The sequence below is a fragment of the Podospora pseudocomata genome, chromosome 4 (assembly GCF_035222375.1).
Source record: "Podospora pseudocomata strain CBS 415.72m chromosome 4, whole genome shotgun sequence".
Classification (NCBI taxonomy): domain Eukaryota; kingdom Fungi; phylum Ascomycota; class Sordariomycetes; order Sordariales; family Podosporaceae; genus Podospora; species Podospora pseudocomata.
Genome location: NC_085888.1, coordinates 422,802 through 439,087, shown reverse-complemented (window position 1 = coordinate 439,087; position 16,286 = coordinate 422,802). Strand labels below are relative to the sequence as shown.

At 49.7% G+C, this 16,286-nt stretch overlaps 4 protein-coding genes across 4 annotated transcripts; 2 read left to right on the top strand and 2 right to left on the bottom strand.

Annotated features, from left to right (window-relative positions):
* Nucleotides 1-419: 419 nt before the first annotated feature.
* QC762_401210 (uncharacterized protein) lies at nucleotides 420-3,587 on the bottom strand (the record flags this gene model as incomplete). Its single annotated transcript, XM_062889575.1, has 1 exon — nucleotides 420-3,587. One exon carries the CDS (start codon nucleotides 3,585-3,587, stop codon nucleotides 420-422), a length of 3,168 nt encoding a protein of 1,055 aa, XP_062743093.1.
* Nucleotides 3,588-6,134: 2,547 nt separating this feature from the next.
* QC762_0062230 (uncharacterized protein) lies at nucleotides 6,135-6,929 on the bottom strand (the record flags this gene model as incomplete). The annotated part of the gene is made up of 2 exons (XM_062883623.1): nucleotides 6,135-6,371; nucleotides 6,561-6,929. 2 exons carry the CDS (start codon nucleotides 6,927-6,929, stop codon nucleotides 6,135-6,137), a joined length of 606 nt encoding a protein of 201 aa, XP_062743092.1.
* A 4,013-nt stretch (nucleotides 6,930-10,942) lies between these two features.
* On the top strand, nucleotides 10,943-11,497 carry QC762_401178 (uncharacterized protein; the record flags this gene model as incomplete). Its single annotated transcript, XM_062889574.1, has 3 exons — nucleotides 10,943-11,126; nucleotides 11,199-11,280; nucleotides 11,341-11,497. The coding sequence occupies 3 exons, from the start codon at nucleotides 10,943-10,945 to the stop codon at nucleotides 11,495-11,497; spliced, it is 423 nt and encodes a 140-aa protein (XP_062743091.1).
* A 3,305-nt stretch (nucleotides 11,498-14,802) lies between these two features.
* Nucleotides 14,803-15,367, top strand: QC762_401176 (uncharacterized protein; the record flags this gene model as incomplete). The annotated part of the gene is made up of 3 exons (XM_062889573.1): nucleotides 14,803-14,989; nucleotides 15,054-15,135; nucleotides 15,202-15,367. The coding sequence occupies 3 exons, from the start codon at nucleotides 14,803-14,805 to the stop codon at nucleotides 15,365-15,367; spliced, it is 435 nt and encodes a 144-aa protein (XP_062743090.1).
* Between the last annotated feature and the right edge of the window lie 919 nt (nucleotides 15,368-16,286).

Below are 16,286 nucleotides of genomic sequence, written 5' to 3'. Positions count from 1 at the left end.
GATGTTTGAGGGTTGAAAATAAACAGTGGTTGGATTTATTAGAGATAAGAAATCATTAACGTGGAGTTGGTAGTGAACAAAGAACCGGTGTTTTTGTTCGAGCTTCTCGACCTCTAGCTACACAAAGGGAGACGAGTTCAAGCGTCTGCATTCAGACTCGGCCTCAAAGAATCTCGCAGTCACAAAGGGTGGGGCAGCTCAATTGTTAACAACAGAGCTGGAATGAAGTCTTGCGATATCAATCAAAACACAGAAAACTCTGTTGCGAGACAAAGAGCAGTTGCAACTGGCACCAGCGCGCACAGTTGTGCATTTTGGGAAGGGCTACAAAGTCTGTTTTTCTTCAAGCATGTCATGTCAATATTGACCTTGCACTCAGGGGTAAAGCTCAGGAATTGAGCTCAGGGGTAAACCAGCCCTCACATCCACAACCCTCCCACCCCCATCCTACTCCTCGACCCCCACTTCCCCTTTCCCCTCCACCCCTTCCCTCTCCCCCTTCTCTCCCCCCCCATAACCTCCGTCGCATACACCCACCTCGTCTCCCCCGGCCCCAGATAACTATCCTGCACCACCCCCCTAACATCAACCACAATCTTCTCCAAGTACACCTCTGGCGAATTCACCCTCCAAACAACCTCGTGCCTCCCCTCCCCCACCTCCCCCAAATTAACCTTTTTTGTCCACACCTGATCAGCCACGTGCGGCAACCACTCAGGCGGTATATCCCCCGCATGCGGATTCTTGACATAATCCCCCAACACCCTCTGAAACCTCGCCGGCTGATCATCCAACGTGAGTGAGAACTCCATCTTGAGCCTCGGGTCGGTGTCCAACCCTGCGTTGATATACACCGTTGCAGTAACATTGTGTTTCAAGCTCGGGGGGCTGTCAGAAAATAAATAGATGGGATATACAGCCTTCACTTCTTTCGCCTTGGGAACATCTCCCCTAGCAGACAAGAAAGGCCGGAGAGCAAGAGAGCCGGTGTTTGATCTCGTGCCTAGGTTGGGGATAGCCAGGAAGTGAATGTCGGAGGTGTTTGGGGTGGAGAAGTTAGGGGAGAAATGAGGGGCCTCGATGGAGATGTAACCCCCTGATGACTCTGGGTATCCCTCAAAGGTGTTTGGAGGAACAAAGTTCAGGACCGGAAGCCGGATTTGATCAAAATAGGGGTATCGTGCCGGTGTCGAGCGGACTCCGATGAGAACTGTTTTGTTAAACTCAACCGGGACTTTTGACCAGTCGGGGATGGAAAGGACGATTTTGTCGTCTGGATGGGTCGAGTTCAACGTGCCGCCTGTAGGGGTGATGTGCAGCCAGTCTTCCTCCCAAGGGTCAAGAGTCCAGTTGAGAGGGACGCGATGATTGCCTCTGTGGAAAACCTCCACTATCCTCTCCTGTAGTGCGGCAAAGGGGTCAAGTTGGGGGAGTAGAGGTGCAAAGTTGGTGGTGGGCATGCTGGCGTCGACTGACTCGGCCCAGCGGCCTTGTTCAGCAGGGGAAGAGGAACCTTCGGCGTAGAGACCGAGGTTGCCGAGAGAGAATTGCATGTTTTGTCGGATTTGGACATAGGAGAGGTTAGAAAGAATGTCTCTTGATGGGTTGGCCCACATTTTGGGTTCTTCGACTGCGTCGTAGACCGCTTGGGACATCATGTCCGCCCACTTTCCGTCGAGCATGCTGTCCCATTCTTCTATGAGGTCAAAGGAGGTTTCGAAGTGCTCCAGAACGCTGGAAGCAAGGAGGTTGGCCGAGTTTCTTCTTTCGCGAGCATATCGAAGGTTGAAAGCTGTCTTGATGGCCACCGAGACAAATGTTGCCCCTGAGAGGACCGGTTGACCGACAAGTTGAAAGAATGCGGGTTTAGTCTCAGCCGGGAGAAGTGCAGTGACATTGTTGACGCGACTCGCCAAGTAGTCCCAGCGTGAGAGGACCCGTTCGGCCTCGTGATAAGCAGTGGTTGAAAACGTAGCCGGGTCAATGTGCTCATATCGACGCATCCCGACCAGACGAGAGTGTTCCATAAGAATATCGCCAATCTCCTCTGCGTGTTCAGGGCCAAACTCCCTGGCGGCATACTGGACCAGGTATTGCGGGATGCTGTCGAACGAAATGCTCGACGCATCCCAAGCTAGGTCCATAGCCAGGTTCAGCGGTAACTCCATTGGTTTAATGTCGCCCACATTCATGATCCAAATCCTATTTGCACCTCTCAAGTGAGAGTGCAACAGCTCCTTGTACACCTTGCCTAGGTTGTTGGTGTTATGCCACTTGTAAGACCTCGGCAAACCGACATACTCAAAGTGGAAGTACACTCCAGTCCCACCTGGCCGCTCGGTTTCGTTCCCGGTTGGAAGACGGTAAACATTCCCTTGGTTGTCATCTGGGAATAATAGCGTAATATCACCATCCGGATCCAAACCAGCGTCATAGTACGAGGCCACCTCTTTGTACAGCGCCCACACCTGGTTGACAGCCGTCTCAGACCCATGAAACTTCTTGATGATTCCCCGCTGAACCCTGAACACATCCTTGAGCATCTCGATTGCGTTCTGGGTATTCGCCGCCTCATCTCCCAGACCCCTCATCCCAATGGTGAAGTAAGACTCATTCTTGCCAGCACGGGCGATACCCTCCTCAAAGAACTTGGTCACATTGGCCTTGTTCTTGGACCAATCCCACGGGCCTCTCTCCGTCTCGTTCCACTCGTTGGTAGCCATTTGCATCGGCTCGTGATGAGCGGTAGAAATAACGATTCCATAATCATCCGCCAGCTGCTGGTTTCCAGGGTCATCGATAAAAAAAATATTTCCCGGCGGTGGCGTCCATGATTTCCACATTGCTGGCCAGAGGTAGTTGGCCTTCAGACGAAGCAAAAGATCAAATACACGGGCGTAAAATTCCGTGTCGAGAGGATATCGCGTAGCGTTGTGTTGACGGGCCCACCACGTGTTCAGCGCCGGCTCTTCATCGTTGATGAAAAGCCCCCTGTATCTGACGGTTGGTTCGCCATGAACTGTCGTTTTGTTGAGAGCAAAGATTTGGGAATGTTTCTGGGCAGGCACATCGGCAAACCAATGGTATGGCGACTGCCCTGATTGCTCTGCGAGCGTGTGGATCCCGAATATGACACCTCGCTTGTCGCTTCCCGCAATGACAAGCGCAGGTCTGCTGCCAGAAAGCTGAACCGTGGTTGTCTTGAAAGTCTCCCATTTCCCCCGAATATCCGACACGTTGATGACGCCTTGAGAGGACAGGTCGCGGATCAATGTCGAATTGACCGAGCCGGCGATGATGAATGGGCCCCGGTTTGCCTCGCTCGAGATGCTGGCCAAGGTCGCGTTGGCGACAGACCTGGTTATTCCAGTGATTTGCTCAAGATCCTTCGCCAGACTGTTGGCCGCAATATGAACGCCAATCGGATCATCCTCAGAGACAAGAATCGGAGCACTGGCGATATCGAGTTGTGCGCTTGCCGCCGCCGCATCAGCATCGACCTCAAACGAAACAATTCGCTCCTCAAGCAACGCAACACAGCCAAAAGAGAGGCTGGCAGCAGCCCAAGCCCAAATCAAGAGCCGCATGGTGTTGAACAGAAACTGCGCCTGAGAAACCGAGTCCCATCGTTGGTCCCAACGCATCTGTTTATGGCTATATACATTGATCTACGGCTGGCCTCAACTCACCTGCCAAGGTGTAGCAGTTTGCCAAGAATTGCCACTGATGGAAGGTCAACAGTTTGCCGGCGGGGTACCTCGTTAAGAAACCTTGGTCGTGATGGTTGTGTGGTTGGAATTTGAGTTGCACCGGCACTGTCAGTCGGCTAATGTGCTCTGGTTAATTGGGCCGTCCACGGTTGGACACACACAGCCGGGACGACTGCATGGAGACCTGGTGGCGGGATCGAAAGCTGTCGCGATAGATGAATGATGCAAGGGGCAGGAATTAAGCCAATGTTCTTCTACAGCGTCACAGGAGAGCTACCTAATTTGGGGCGTACAGCTCTGGACAGTGGCGTTGATCTTCACGGTCAGTCTTGCTGTTCAATGTTTGGTATTGAGCCAGGGGAGGAATAGATACACCAACATCGGCTTTGGGACCAACAGCTTTGATGGATACAGGCAACCTCAAGGCGTAATTCCCCAAAGTTCGGCGATAAGCGAATGCTACTAACCAAATCCTGAGCCTATTTTGGTAACTTATGGCCTTCCGAGAGGCACAGTCTCCGCGCCGCAAGGCGTTCATATGTATACGACGGGCCGCCACGCCACATCCGGCCTCAGAATGTCATAAAATGGGCAGCCATTGGTGAAGATGGGCATTCTGATCCTTGAACTCCACAGTTCAGGGTCTGGTTCCCCGTCCACCGCAGTGGTCAAGCCAAGAAGAAGGGGTTGGTTGCACTATTTACAGAAGCGTTTGGCCTTGCTGGCTCCACCGTATGGATTCAAATGTCACCGTGTTGGCTTGCCGTCTAGGCCAAGATCCTCAACACCGTGAGAATGGTGATGTTCAGTCTAGACTGTCCGTTGGTCAACGCGTCGTGATATGAGCCGAGATGTGGTTAGGTTTGTTACAGACCTGGCTATTGGCCACTTCGGTAACGTCTGGTGGTCCAGATGATCAGCTACCTTAGGTATCTTTCTACTGGATAAAAACTTGTATTAATACACCTCGTTGCTCTCTCAAAAATGAAACCGACCCTCTCCAGCCCAAACATACATTCAGCATCGTTGATCGAAGCCTCCCACATTATCATTATCTCTCGCTTACCCGTCGTTATCTCCAACCCCTTTTCCAACATCAAGAACCATGTCTCGTCGCTCTTCCAGCTCTTCCACCCACTCTCAGGCTCAGGCTCCCCGTCCCTCTACCAGCTCCGGCCGGCCGGCTTCCAGTCACGGTACCGCGAGCCGTGGCTCTTCCCGAGCCTTGTCGCTGACATGCACCGATTCGTTTTACACTGGAGATGGGTTGTTGAGAATTATCCTCTTCAGGTATACGCTTCAGCACTTGTGTTCAGCCCCGCCCGAAGTATAACAAGAGGCCTATTTAGGCATGAAGAACGGAAGTGAATTACTTCGGGGCCAATTATAGAGGATAATTGGAATGCGTGCCGGCAGACGCTCGAGGAGCACCGCCGTTCTGTCACGTCGGTAGCGATCTCGCCCGATTCGAAGTGGGTTGCATCAGGATCACACGACAAGACCATCAAGATCTGGGATGCGGCCACGGGGTCATGTACGCAGACGCTCGAGGGGCATCGCAGTTGGGTAAACTCGGTAGCGATCTCGTCCGATTCGAAGTGGGTTGCGTCAGGATCAGGCGACGGTACCATCAAGATCCGGGATGCGGCCACGGGGTCATGTACGCAGACGCTCGAGGGCCATGGCGATTCCGTCTGCTCGGTAGCGCCTTCCCTTAACTCGAAGTTGATTGCATCCGGATCAGATGATGCCAACCCTCCACAGTACCAAGGTAATAGAATAGGCTATGGAATAGGCTTGGACAAGAGGTGGATTACGGGGGGTTTAGAAAACTGGCTATGGCTTCCTCTGGAATATCGGCCCCAATGTTCAGCTGTAGCGGTAACAACGGTTGCTATCGGCTGTTCTTCGGGGCGCGTCCTAATTATAACGTTCACGACAGACAGCTAAGCTGATCTCTCATTCTATCTCTCTTTCTTTTTATTCTATTATAGCGTGACATAGGAGGGGTGTTGGGGTTATTGTCACGGCAGGCCGGACCACTGCACCATACCCACTGTGATTGCTATCAAAAGCTACAAGTGAGCCAAGCTTCCAGGCTTGGCTCGCTCCAGTGGTATATATATGGTGACGCCGCCACAGCCGTCACAAGTAGTACGTTGGTTAATATGACGATTCAACTAGGCCTTTACCTTGATTTGCAAACTAGGTATTCGAACTTAAGCTGGTTAATTTGGACATTTCGAAACCAAACACATTTTTCCAAGCTGAAATTGACAGGGGGGTAGGGTGGAAGAGGCAGTGGTGCTGCTCCTAACTATACACCCCACCCAAGTCCAAAAGCGGCAATACATTTCCCTTGACCGGGGAGAACACAGTGACTGTCAGCGTCTCCTTCCCCGATCCTCGCCATGTTCAACATCATTAGCTCCCTTTCTCTCCACCATCCCCCGCTTTCTCCCCATCATCCCCATCACTCGAACCGTCCTCAATGATCATATCGCTAAGTATCTTACCAATCTCGCGGCCTCCAAAGGCGAAGACGAACGCTCCTACGGCAGCCGGAAAGGCAGAAATTCCAAATGCACCCATAACGACAGATCCGAGTATCCACCCAAACATGTCGCCTCCATGGGCCATGCCGTCCTTAAAGATCGTTTTCTGTTGGCTTAGAGCCTTTTGCTTTCCTTTGCAGGTCTTGCAGGCCTTTTGCAGCCTTTTCCTTTTATCCTTTCACGGCTTTATTCGCCATTTCTTCACCGCCCTGGTTTTGACAGCCACATGTATTTCTAGCGGTTCAGTCCCTCAGTTCGGTAGATTTATTCCATCATCTTCACTTTCCCACATTTTCTTCGTCTGTTCCCAGGTGTTCCATCTCCCCCAATACTTGAACAGACGCCAATCACTCATCACCGTCCACACGCCAGCATTCGCGATAGCATGGCTCCAGAAGATCCTCGACACATATTTGACCGCTGTGGCACCGAAAATTGGTTTGTTTAACGAAGCTTTGGAGATGCCGTGGATGAGCTTTTGGAAGACGGGCGAGCATTTGTAGATGAGATAAATTCCTTTCTCGGTCAGGAGGGTTGCGGATCGTGCGAGGCTTGATTTGAGGACTTGATCGATGATAGCGGTGCAGAGAGCGTCGCCAAACTTGGCATTCAAGTGCTGGGTGAAACTTCGGTCGGTTGCAAGATCGGTGACAACTTCGGTCATCTTTTCTATGTCTCCCGGACCATCTAAAATAAAGCTATAGTTTTTGGGGTTTGACCCAGCAGAGCTGAAACGCCAGTCATGGTAACCCAGGAGTCCTGGGTTCCGAACAAGTCAATTCAATTCAATTCAGGCCCAGAATTGAATTGAATTGAGATTACAAGGGTAAGATTGAATTGAATTGAGATTGACTTGAATACAGTCAACCCTATTCAAGTTGCTAGAATACAAGTGACGCCCTGCCATCGCGATTTCCAGTCAAGCAACCACCCTGCTTCAAGACACCCGTTTTGACAGCCAATACTTCAAACAAACAAGCATTTCAATTGTCTGGTCCATCAATCGACACCTCTGTGTCGATATCGTCCCTGTCGAGCTTGACGTATCTTTCGCCATACTCATCCACCTTTGACCACCTCTTTCGCTTCTTGTGTAACCACTTTGTCTTGATGTATGGCTTGCCGTGCATCCAAATCTTCGGTAACTGACTGACTTCGGCAGGAAGGTTGGCTTCGTCGACAACCTCGAGTTGGTCCTTCACGCTTCGAGCTCGCCGTAGAGTAGAAAACGCGTCGCCGCCGGCGTGTGGTAAGTTTGTGAACGAGCCAGAAGACTGACTAACCGACTGGCTAGGCGTCAGGCTCAACGCCGACGACGAATCGTCAGAAAAGCGGTCATCAAGGTCGGTCATCTTAATGATGTTGGTGCTGGGCCTATGCAAAATTTTGGCAAGAAACCCGGACTTTTGACCAGGGGTTAAATAAGTAGGTCCCCTTACTAATACTCAAGTCTATTCAATTCAATTCAAGTTGACTGGCTGGCCAGCTTGAATTGAGAACGCCTTAACTTGAATTCAATTGAATTGACTTGACTTGACTTTGACTTGAAAAACTTGAATTGTTAGGAACGCTGCCCAGGACACATCGGGTGTAGTTTGAGAATGGGCCAGCACCAGGAAAAGTCGGATTGTAAGGAATGGCGGGAGGACGAGACTTTAAAAGTGAGAAATTCTAGGGGGGGCATTGTGTCATACAGAAAAGGGTTCTGGTCAATCAAGCTGAATAGGAGCTCATGGAAGCTGAAACTGACGTAACCAGTTCAGCTGGACATGGTACCATTTGCCACCAATGCTGTCACCCATGTATAGATATAATTGAGGTTCTCTGGCTTTGAAGGAACAGGAGGGGACAAGAAGGACGAGCAATACAATTACACTGTTGCAACCCCCATGATATTCACCCTCAAGAGTGCATCGTATTATCTGACACATTGCCCTTTTTCTAGGGCGCATTACCCCCTCTACTATAACGCACCTTTCCCATTACACCCGTTTATTTCCATTATCGCCAATATTACATTGTATTTTTCCCCATACAAATTGCAGTGTATATTTATATTTGGAAGTATTGTGGTTAATGTACTGCCGTAGTGTTGATGCCCGATGCCCATGCGCCCATGCAGGCCTCTAACTCCACAATACCTCACCGAGAACTTCAATTGCCAGGGCTTCCATTGCCAGGGCTTCAATTGCCAGGCCTTCCGCAAAAGCCTCAATTACAAGGGTGTGAGCGTTAATGTGGTTGATAATGTGGTTAGTAATTTACTAGGTCAGTCAGGGACTATATATAACCCTAACCCCATGGGCGGTAATGCCCCCCTAGAAAAAGCTGTAATGGACCCCCTTGAAAGACGGCAATGCCCCCCTAGAATTTCTCTTAAAAGTTGTAGTTGTATGGCGAACTGGCTCTTGATTATCGATTGGACGGGCCTAGAATCTGCATGCAGCCTTACGTTCCTGTTGATTGTGATGATCGCGACCTAGAATCGGTGCAGGACTGGGAATCTCTCTCAGTCGCCTGAGTTTGTGGTGTTACACCACTCTTGTCTACATCCAATATCATGGCTTCCAGCAGCATTTCTTCAAACAAACTTCCATGCCATCTGTTTCCAATCGGTTCCAGAACACAGGAAATGAAATACGATGAAGTCAGTGGAAGAACCTGTCACCCGTATCGTCCGCTCGTGAACCAGGAAATTAACTGGCACTCTCCCCAAGCCAGCAAGAACAGAGCCTCTGCCGGAGGATCAAGCTGTGGGATGCTTGACAAAAGGTGTGGTCCGACAGCTAAACCTTTGGTTTTGTAAGTGGCAACCGGAAGTGACAAGAATAAGGTTGTTCCTAGGTAGGTAGGTACATATTGATCAAGGGCTCGACCATGGATGTTCAGTATCATCTTGCATCTACCCCCATCGTTTTCACACCACTTTAACACAAATATGGAATCAAGTATAAACGCATAAACCTGCTCGATCACATAGGTATATACCATTAGTGCGAGCAATATTAGCTACAGGCACCCCACAAGACTGTAGCAATTATTGAGAAGACGGATATATTACACTGGTCTGTCTTCCCGCGACATCAGGCGAGTGTTGGTGAGAGAACAGATCCCCAACGTAGGAGGAGAAAGCTCCAAAGGAAGTTGAAAAGAAACAGGCCTGCGAGGCTTTCACTTCTTACCACATGTATTTGAGGAAGCCAAAGCAATCATTGGCATCGGTATTCGGGACAATGGAGCCCGATCGGGTCTTCCTTGACCCCTACGCTATCTAATAAACTTTAGTCTAGACTAGCAAGGCCACCTTGACCCTGGTCTTTGACCGCAAAGAAGACGATATGGCCGCTAAGTAATGATACTTAAATTGGATGCTGCGATCCTATTGTCACCGCGGGGCTTCATTACTGATGAGATGCAGACCGCCTCTAGCCTCATCTTGTTGAGAAAGGTAATGCCTCAGGGGTTCATCCATGGCCTGTGCCCTGGACAGCAAGGGGAGTAGCGGCCAACGGATGTCAAGTTGATTGAGGCTATGCTATACGCGTATTGTGGAACCAAGGGGCATCCTACCCACAGAGTAGGCCGGGTGCTATAAATCTCTACACGTGTTGGGTGATAAACAGCGTCGGTCAGCTTCCATGGCGATGTCTTCTCAAGGTGAAAGTACCCGACACGCAGTGATCTTTCTCATTCAGATTTATTTCTATTGGTAAATTTGATTGGTGGGCGTCTCTACCCTGTCAGCTGAGCCGCTGGAACCTTGCCATGCCAGCTCAACACCAATGGTGAGGCAATTCAGCCCGTTACCCTGCATTCTGATTGTCACCTTCCCTCTTTACACTTCATAGACATAGACGAATTTCCCAAAACAGACTCAAGATGCTGCCGGAAACTTTATCTTGTCCGTTTTATTCCCATTCTATGCAGTGGTGTGGCCGGCAGACAATTTGTCTAAGCTTACCAACGTGGCTGTTGGTTGTGTTGAGTTAGGTAGATCATACAATGCTTTTAGTTCAATGTCACGTTTATAAGCAGCGACAAATCCCCGGAAACTGTCGGGATGTAACCCATGATCGCCAACTGCAGATGGTGAACTGCAGGTGGTGCAGGCATGTCACTCGCGTTGAGGACCGAGCCGCAAGCGGGAAGGGTTTAGAATGCCAAGCACATCGGGTTCGTACCTACGAGTAGCCAGCATAGAGATTGAAGTGAAGCAGGTTGATATTATCGGCTAGCCCAAAATGGTTTCATGATTCACGATACGAGTGTCTGGTGGTGACTGCCCGGATGAAGAGAATTTTCTTGTAAACAAAGTCTCATGACTAAGGCGGGAGGTTGGATTGCATGTTGCTACTCACGGAGCACCCAACACGTTCAACGAATCACAAGCACGTAGTGATACATGTAAGGTAACCATTCGGTGAAGGTTGAGGGGGCGTGGTGAGCAGATGGCATGATTGGATGCGGTTGGAAGTTGGAGAGGAGAATACTATCCTTGGCGAGTTGTTGAAAGACGAAGGAGGGAGCGGGAAAAGTATAAGAGGCGGCCATCTAGCCCCGTGACAAGATTCAAGTTCTTCACCAGTTTCGGACATCAGCAAGACAGCAGACCTCTTCCATCAACTCAAGAAAACCGCTTCTAGACAACTATCACTTGTCCTCACCACTCTTGTCAAAATGTTCAGCATCAAGGCCCTCGTCACTCTTCTCGCCCTCGGCCGCATCTCTGTCTCTGCTGCTCCCGCGGCCGTCGACAGCGACACCGTTGTCGCTCTCGACGACACTGCCTATGTCTGGGCTTGCCAGAACACCAACTGGGGCCAGCCGTGCCGCCTCCTCGAAGGTCTTGCAGGCCAGTGCAGTAAGCTCCTTTCCCATTTTCGACGACCCACATGCCCACCAAGTATGTGATACTCATAGACTATCTCTCCAGTTGGTATCCCCGGCGACTGGGACAACTCCATCAGCGCCATCCGCAACCAGGACAAGGGTCGCTTCCAGTGCGTGTGGTATGAGTAAGTTCATCTCGATCCCCAGAACCCATTGACTATTCTAGGCAACTGACATGGTCTCAGGCATTACGACTGCCAGGGCGCTAGCTACAGCAACCAGGAGGATGCCAAGCTTAACGACGGCAACGGTTTCTGGAACGACCGCATCAGCTCCTGGCGCTGCAACCGCAAGCAGTTCCGCACTGCCGAGGCCGAGAACACCACTGAGATCGAGGCCTAACGTGGGTTGCACTCAGCTAGCTCTGTTGGCGATCGGCAACCGGTCACATTCAATTCATGGTTCAGAATTTCGGAGATGTTATTTTCTTGTGAGATCTGGCGGTTCACAGTACGCCTTTTGGACGGTCATTCTTTTCACTTCATTTTACCTCTGCGCGGGTTCTTTACTTCTGTGGTACGGGGACATCTGGTCTAGTAGATAGAAAACATACATAGCTAGCAGAGGTCAGCCAGTCCTCGCTTGGTGAGGCAGACAGTAAAGACAACTTTTACCTGCGATTTTGCTTCTCGTGCTTGGCATAACTTTGAGATAGTCGCATCTATTCATGAGAAGAATAGAAATCCTAAGCGGTATTGGAGCCAAGTGATGATTTATGAGCACTCAATGTCACGTTCTGCTAGGACTTTGTGCATGATCGACAACCACAAGTTCCCGACATCTTCATTCCCACCAGGAGCTCATTTTGACATGCTGACAGAAAAACATTCCAGTCCCTTAATTGCAGCTAAGGTCCCTTACTATAGATCAACAATTATTTTGATGACATGATGTTTCAGAGTTCTTTCTTCAATTGTCATCATGATGTGGTTGATCCGGATGCCAAGGGCCGAAATGCAGTGATTTGTAGATCATTGGGGGCCGGATTGTCAGACGCCATCTCACAGAGCCACAAGGCTGTGAGACAGCACATAAGACCTAGACACAAGTAGGAAGGTTCTAGTTTGTAGGACAAAAAGTATTGGAAAATCTGTCAGCTACACCGCGGATGAAGGGTGACAAACCCAGACATCAGTCTCTTTGATCACTATGAGTAAGACCGACCAAACAGATGGAAACCTTCGTCTGTCTGTCTACCTACAATACAAATGATATTCAGTATCAAGACATGTAAAAGACGGCTCAAATGTGTGGTGGTCTTTCCGGTTTCGTGTGAGATCTATAATGCAAAGTTTAGTTACCAACACCAAGATACATGGATACGTCATGGGCCTGTTCCCCCATATCCCAGTATCAACCTTCTTGAAGTCTGTCTTCAATTCTGTCTGTTGTTCATTCGACAACGTAGGCTGTATGGCTGAGTAACTGCAAGTCAATCAATCATGTGCTTATGTCTCAGAGTGTTCCTACCAAAAGGCTTTGGTTATCCTATCTGGGAAGCCGAGAATGATGATCCAAGGCGCAGACCTTACCACGCATCAGCGCCAAAGATGGTGGTTTTGATTCGTGATGATACTGAGATTTGTCATTCATCGGTGAGGTGCAAGTATTGTGCGGTTCTTGAAAGATCCGAAGTAGCTAACGTACATTATCAGCGAGTGACCCATATCAGCGAGTGACCCACTTTCTACGCGACGCGACATCTTTGCACTTCACAACAACTTTCCTCTACCATCCAAAATGCCCACTACTTCAAACGAAAGCCAGATAATCTTAGCCCTCCAAGCTCTTCAAAATGACGAGAATCTAAGCGAACGAGCTGCAGCTAAAATTTACGGAGTCGACCGTAAAACACTAGGGCGTCGCCGCATCGGCAAGCCTGCACGACGCGATATAACACCTAATTCGAAGAAGCTCACTCAATCAGAAGAGGAGGCTATTGTCCAATACATTATTGAGCTATGTGCGCGAGCTTTTCCACCCAGATTGCGTGGTGTGGAAGATATGGCCAACCAACTGCTACGCGTACGCGATGCGCCCCTGTCGGCAAGCTCTGGGTACATCGATTTGTTAAACGCCAACCAGAGCTCCGTACGCGCTTTTACGCGTAGATACGACTACCAGAGGGCCAAATGCGAGGATCCAAAAGTCATTAGCGAGTGGTTCGCGCTTATACGGAACACTAAGGCCAAGTACGGTATTGTAGATGACGATATCTACAACTTCGACGAGACTGGGTTTATGATGGGTATTATCTTCGCGGGTATGGTAGTTACGACCTCAGACGGCCTTAGCAAGGCGAAACTGGCCCAGCCTGGCAACCGCGAATGGGCAACGGTAATCCAGGGAGTCAATGCCTCGGCTGGGCCATCCCTCCTTTCATCATCTTAGCCGCGCAGTACCACCTTGCCAACTGGTATACCGAGTGCAACCTACCGTCCACCTGGCGCATCGCAACTACCGATAATGGCTGGACTACCAATGCGGTAGGCCTAGATTGATCAAACACTTCGACCATTATACAGCGTCCCGTATAAAGGGCAAATACCGGTTGTTAATCCTCGACGGCCACGAAAGCCACCACTCGACCGAATTCGAGCGCTACTGCCAGCAGAATAACATTATCACGCTCTGCATGCCTCCACATTCCTCCCACCTCCTCCAGCCACTCGATGTTGGCTGCTTTGGGCCGCTAAAACAGGCGTACGGCCGCCAGATCGAGGACTTGATGCGCATGCATATCAACCACGTAAGCAAGCTCGAGTTCCTCTGTGCCTTCCGCGAGGCCTTCTTCGCCTCTATAACGGAGAAGAATATACAGGGTGGCTTTGCAGGTGCTGGCCTTATACCATACGATCCAGAGAGGGTGCTTTTAAGCTAGATGTAAAGCTTCGTACGCCAACACCTCCAAACTCACGGCCCGGCACTGCACAACCTTGGGTCTCCCAAACACCACACAACCCTCGAGAAGCCAATTCACAGTCAACGCTTATTAAGACTCGCATTGCCAACCATCAAAATAGCTCTCCGACTTCAATGTTGGCTGCGGTAGACCAGCTTACTAAGGGTACAACAGCTATAATGCACCAGGTGGCTCTCCTTCGTGCAGAGGTCTCGTCGCTCCGTAAGGCCAATGAGGCATTAAGCAAACGCCGGAGAGCTAAAAAACACGCGTAAGGCTTGGAGGGTCACTTACTGTACAAGAGGCACAGGATCTACTGGATCAGAAGGCCGTGGATAGGGAGGGAGTGCAAGAAACGCAGCCGGAAAGTAGTAATGCAGGGGGGGCTCGTACGAAGGTTCGGTGCTGTAGTGTGTGCGGCAAGCCTGGCCATAATGCGCGCACTTGCCAGGAGGCTGCAGAAGCATCTGATTCAGCTGTTTCTGATGTAATTATAGTTAATTCCTTATGTTGATGTGGTATAATTGAGGATGGTTTGTTAGGGTGTGGTGGGAGGTGGGTCACTCGCTGATATGGGTCACTCGCTGATAATGTACGTTAGATCAGAGCTGAAAGGAAGTATAAATGTGGCAGCCTTTCCTCGTCATTCAAGTTTCCATCATCATCATCATCATCGAACATACAGCATCAAGAACGACGCTCCAGTCCCCTAGCACATACAATACCACCATTCCGCACTTTCAAAATGTTCAACCTGAAGACCACCATCCTCATCGCCATGGGCGTTCTCTCAGCCACCGCTGCCCCTACAGTGCATACCTCATCTGACGGCCGCATCACGGCTGGTCAGAACACGGCCTTTGTGTTTGCCTGCCAGAACGCTCGCTGGGGCAACCCATGCCAAACCTTTGGATCCAACCCCGGTACATGCTGTAAGATACATTACCAGCCTGATTCAACCCGAAAAGCTAGAAACTTAACCCAACTATCACTGAGTCAATGTCCCCGGCAGCTACAATGACCGCATCAGCTCCATCCGCAACCTTGACAAGAACCGCTTCCACTGTGTCTGGTATGAGTAAGTATTACCATCACCGTTCTTTTTCTTGTATCTTTGTAGTAACGCTAGCATTTCCCTTCCAAGACACTCCAACTGCGGAGGCCGCTCTTACGGTAACCAGGAGGATGCCAATCTTCACGATGGCAACGGCTTCTTCAGCGACCGCATCAGCTCCTGGCGTTGCAACACCAGACAGTTCCGCACAGCAGCTGGCGGCTCTGGGGCTGTGGAGGTGGCTGAGCAGCAGTAAACACTGAGGACAGAAGATGACGGAGGTGATTTAAGGAGTGGAACGAGGGGACTTTCGATTATGAGCCGTTCATTCTTTTGAGGAATATGTTTTCCTGATCTCTTGGTGGTCTGCATATCACCGTTCTTTCTTTCTAGCATATAGGTTGACTTTGAGAATGTAGAGATGCAAGTAGGTAGCGGCTACCTTACTTTAGTGGAGCCGGAAATATATTGTTGGATAAGAGCTGCTGTGTACATCGCATAAATCTCCCCTGGATTACGTATCCAATACTTTATCAAGAAGGAGATATTAATGCCTGGGTGCGGTATTAATCTGTATTTATCTATGTATACTAAAATGATATTTAAATCATAGTTTCCCATTGTTCGACTGAACTTAGGATATAACTTGTATTGCGTGTTTGTTGTTCCTACACTGACGTGTTTGGGCTCCTGAGGCCAAGACCACCTGGGCAACTACTCTTGGTCCATTTCCTGTGGAGAAATCTTATCTGATTTGGTGTTGCTGATTACTGAGGGGTTGGATTAGGTGGTAGGAATCGCCGATTTAGATGATATAACTCAATATAAGGTTGGCGGTGAAAAGAATGTGGTGGCGACTCGTCTGAATGGTTGTTTTTCGCGCAATAGTGGGCACAGTGGGTGGCTCGGTGTTCCCTGGTCGAGGCGGAGTATAAGGTAACTTGACGCTGAGAACCGAATTGTAAGCTAAGAAAGAAATAAAAACCGAGCAGTTTTTTGTACGCCTTTTAACCCTTGACATTGTGTCAGCCCCATGCCGTATGCAAGAAAAGGTTTTTAAAAAAACTAGAACCAGAAAGCCTGCAAAACCTTGATAAAGCCTCCACAAAGGGGGTCAATTCGAAATAAAAATAGAGTGAAATGCTCAAACTATCTCCTGTGCATTGATCTAGAGG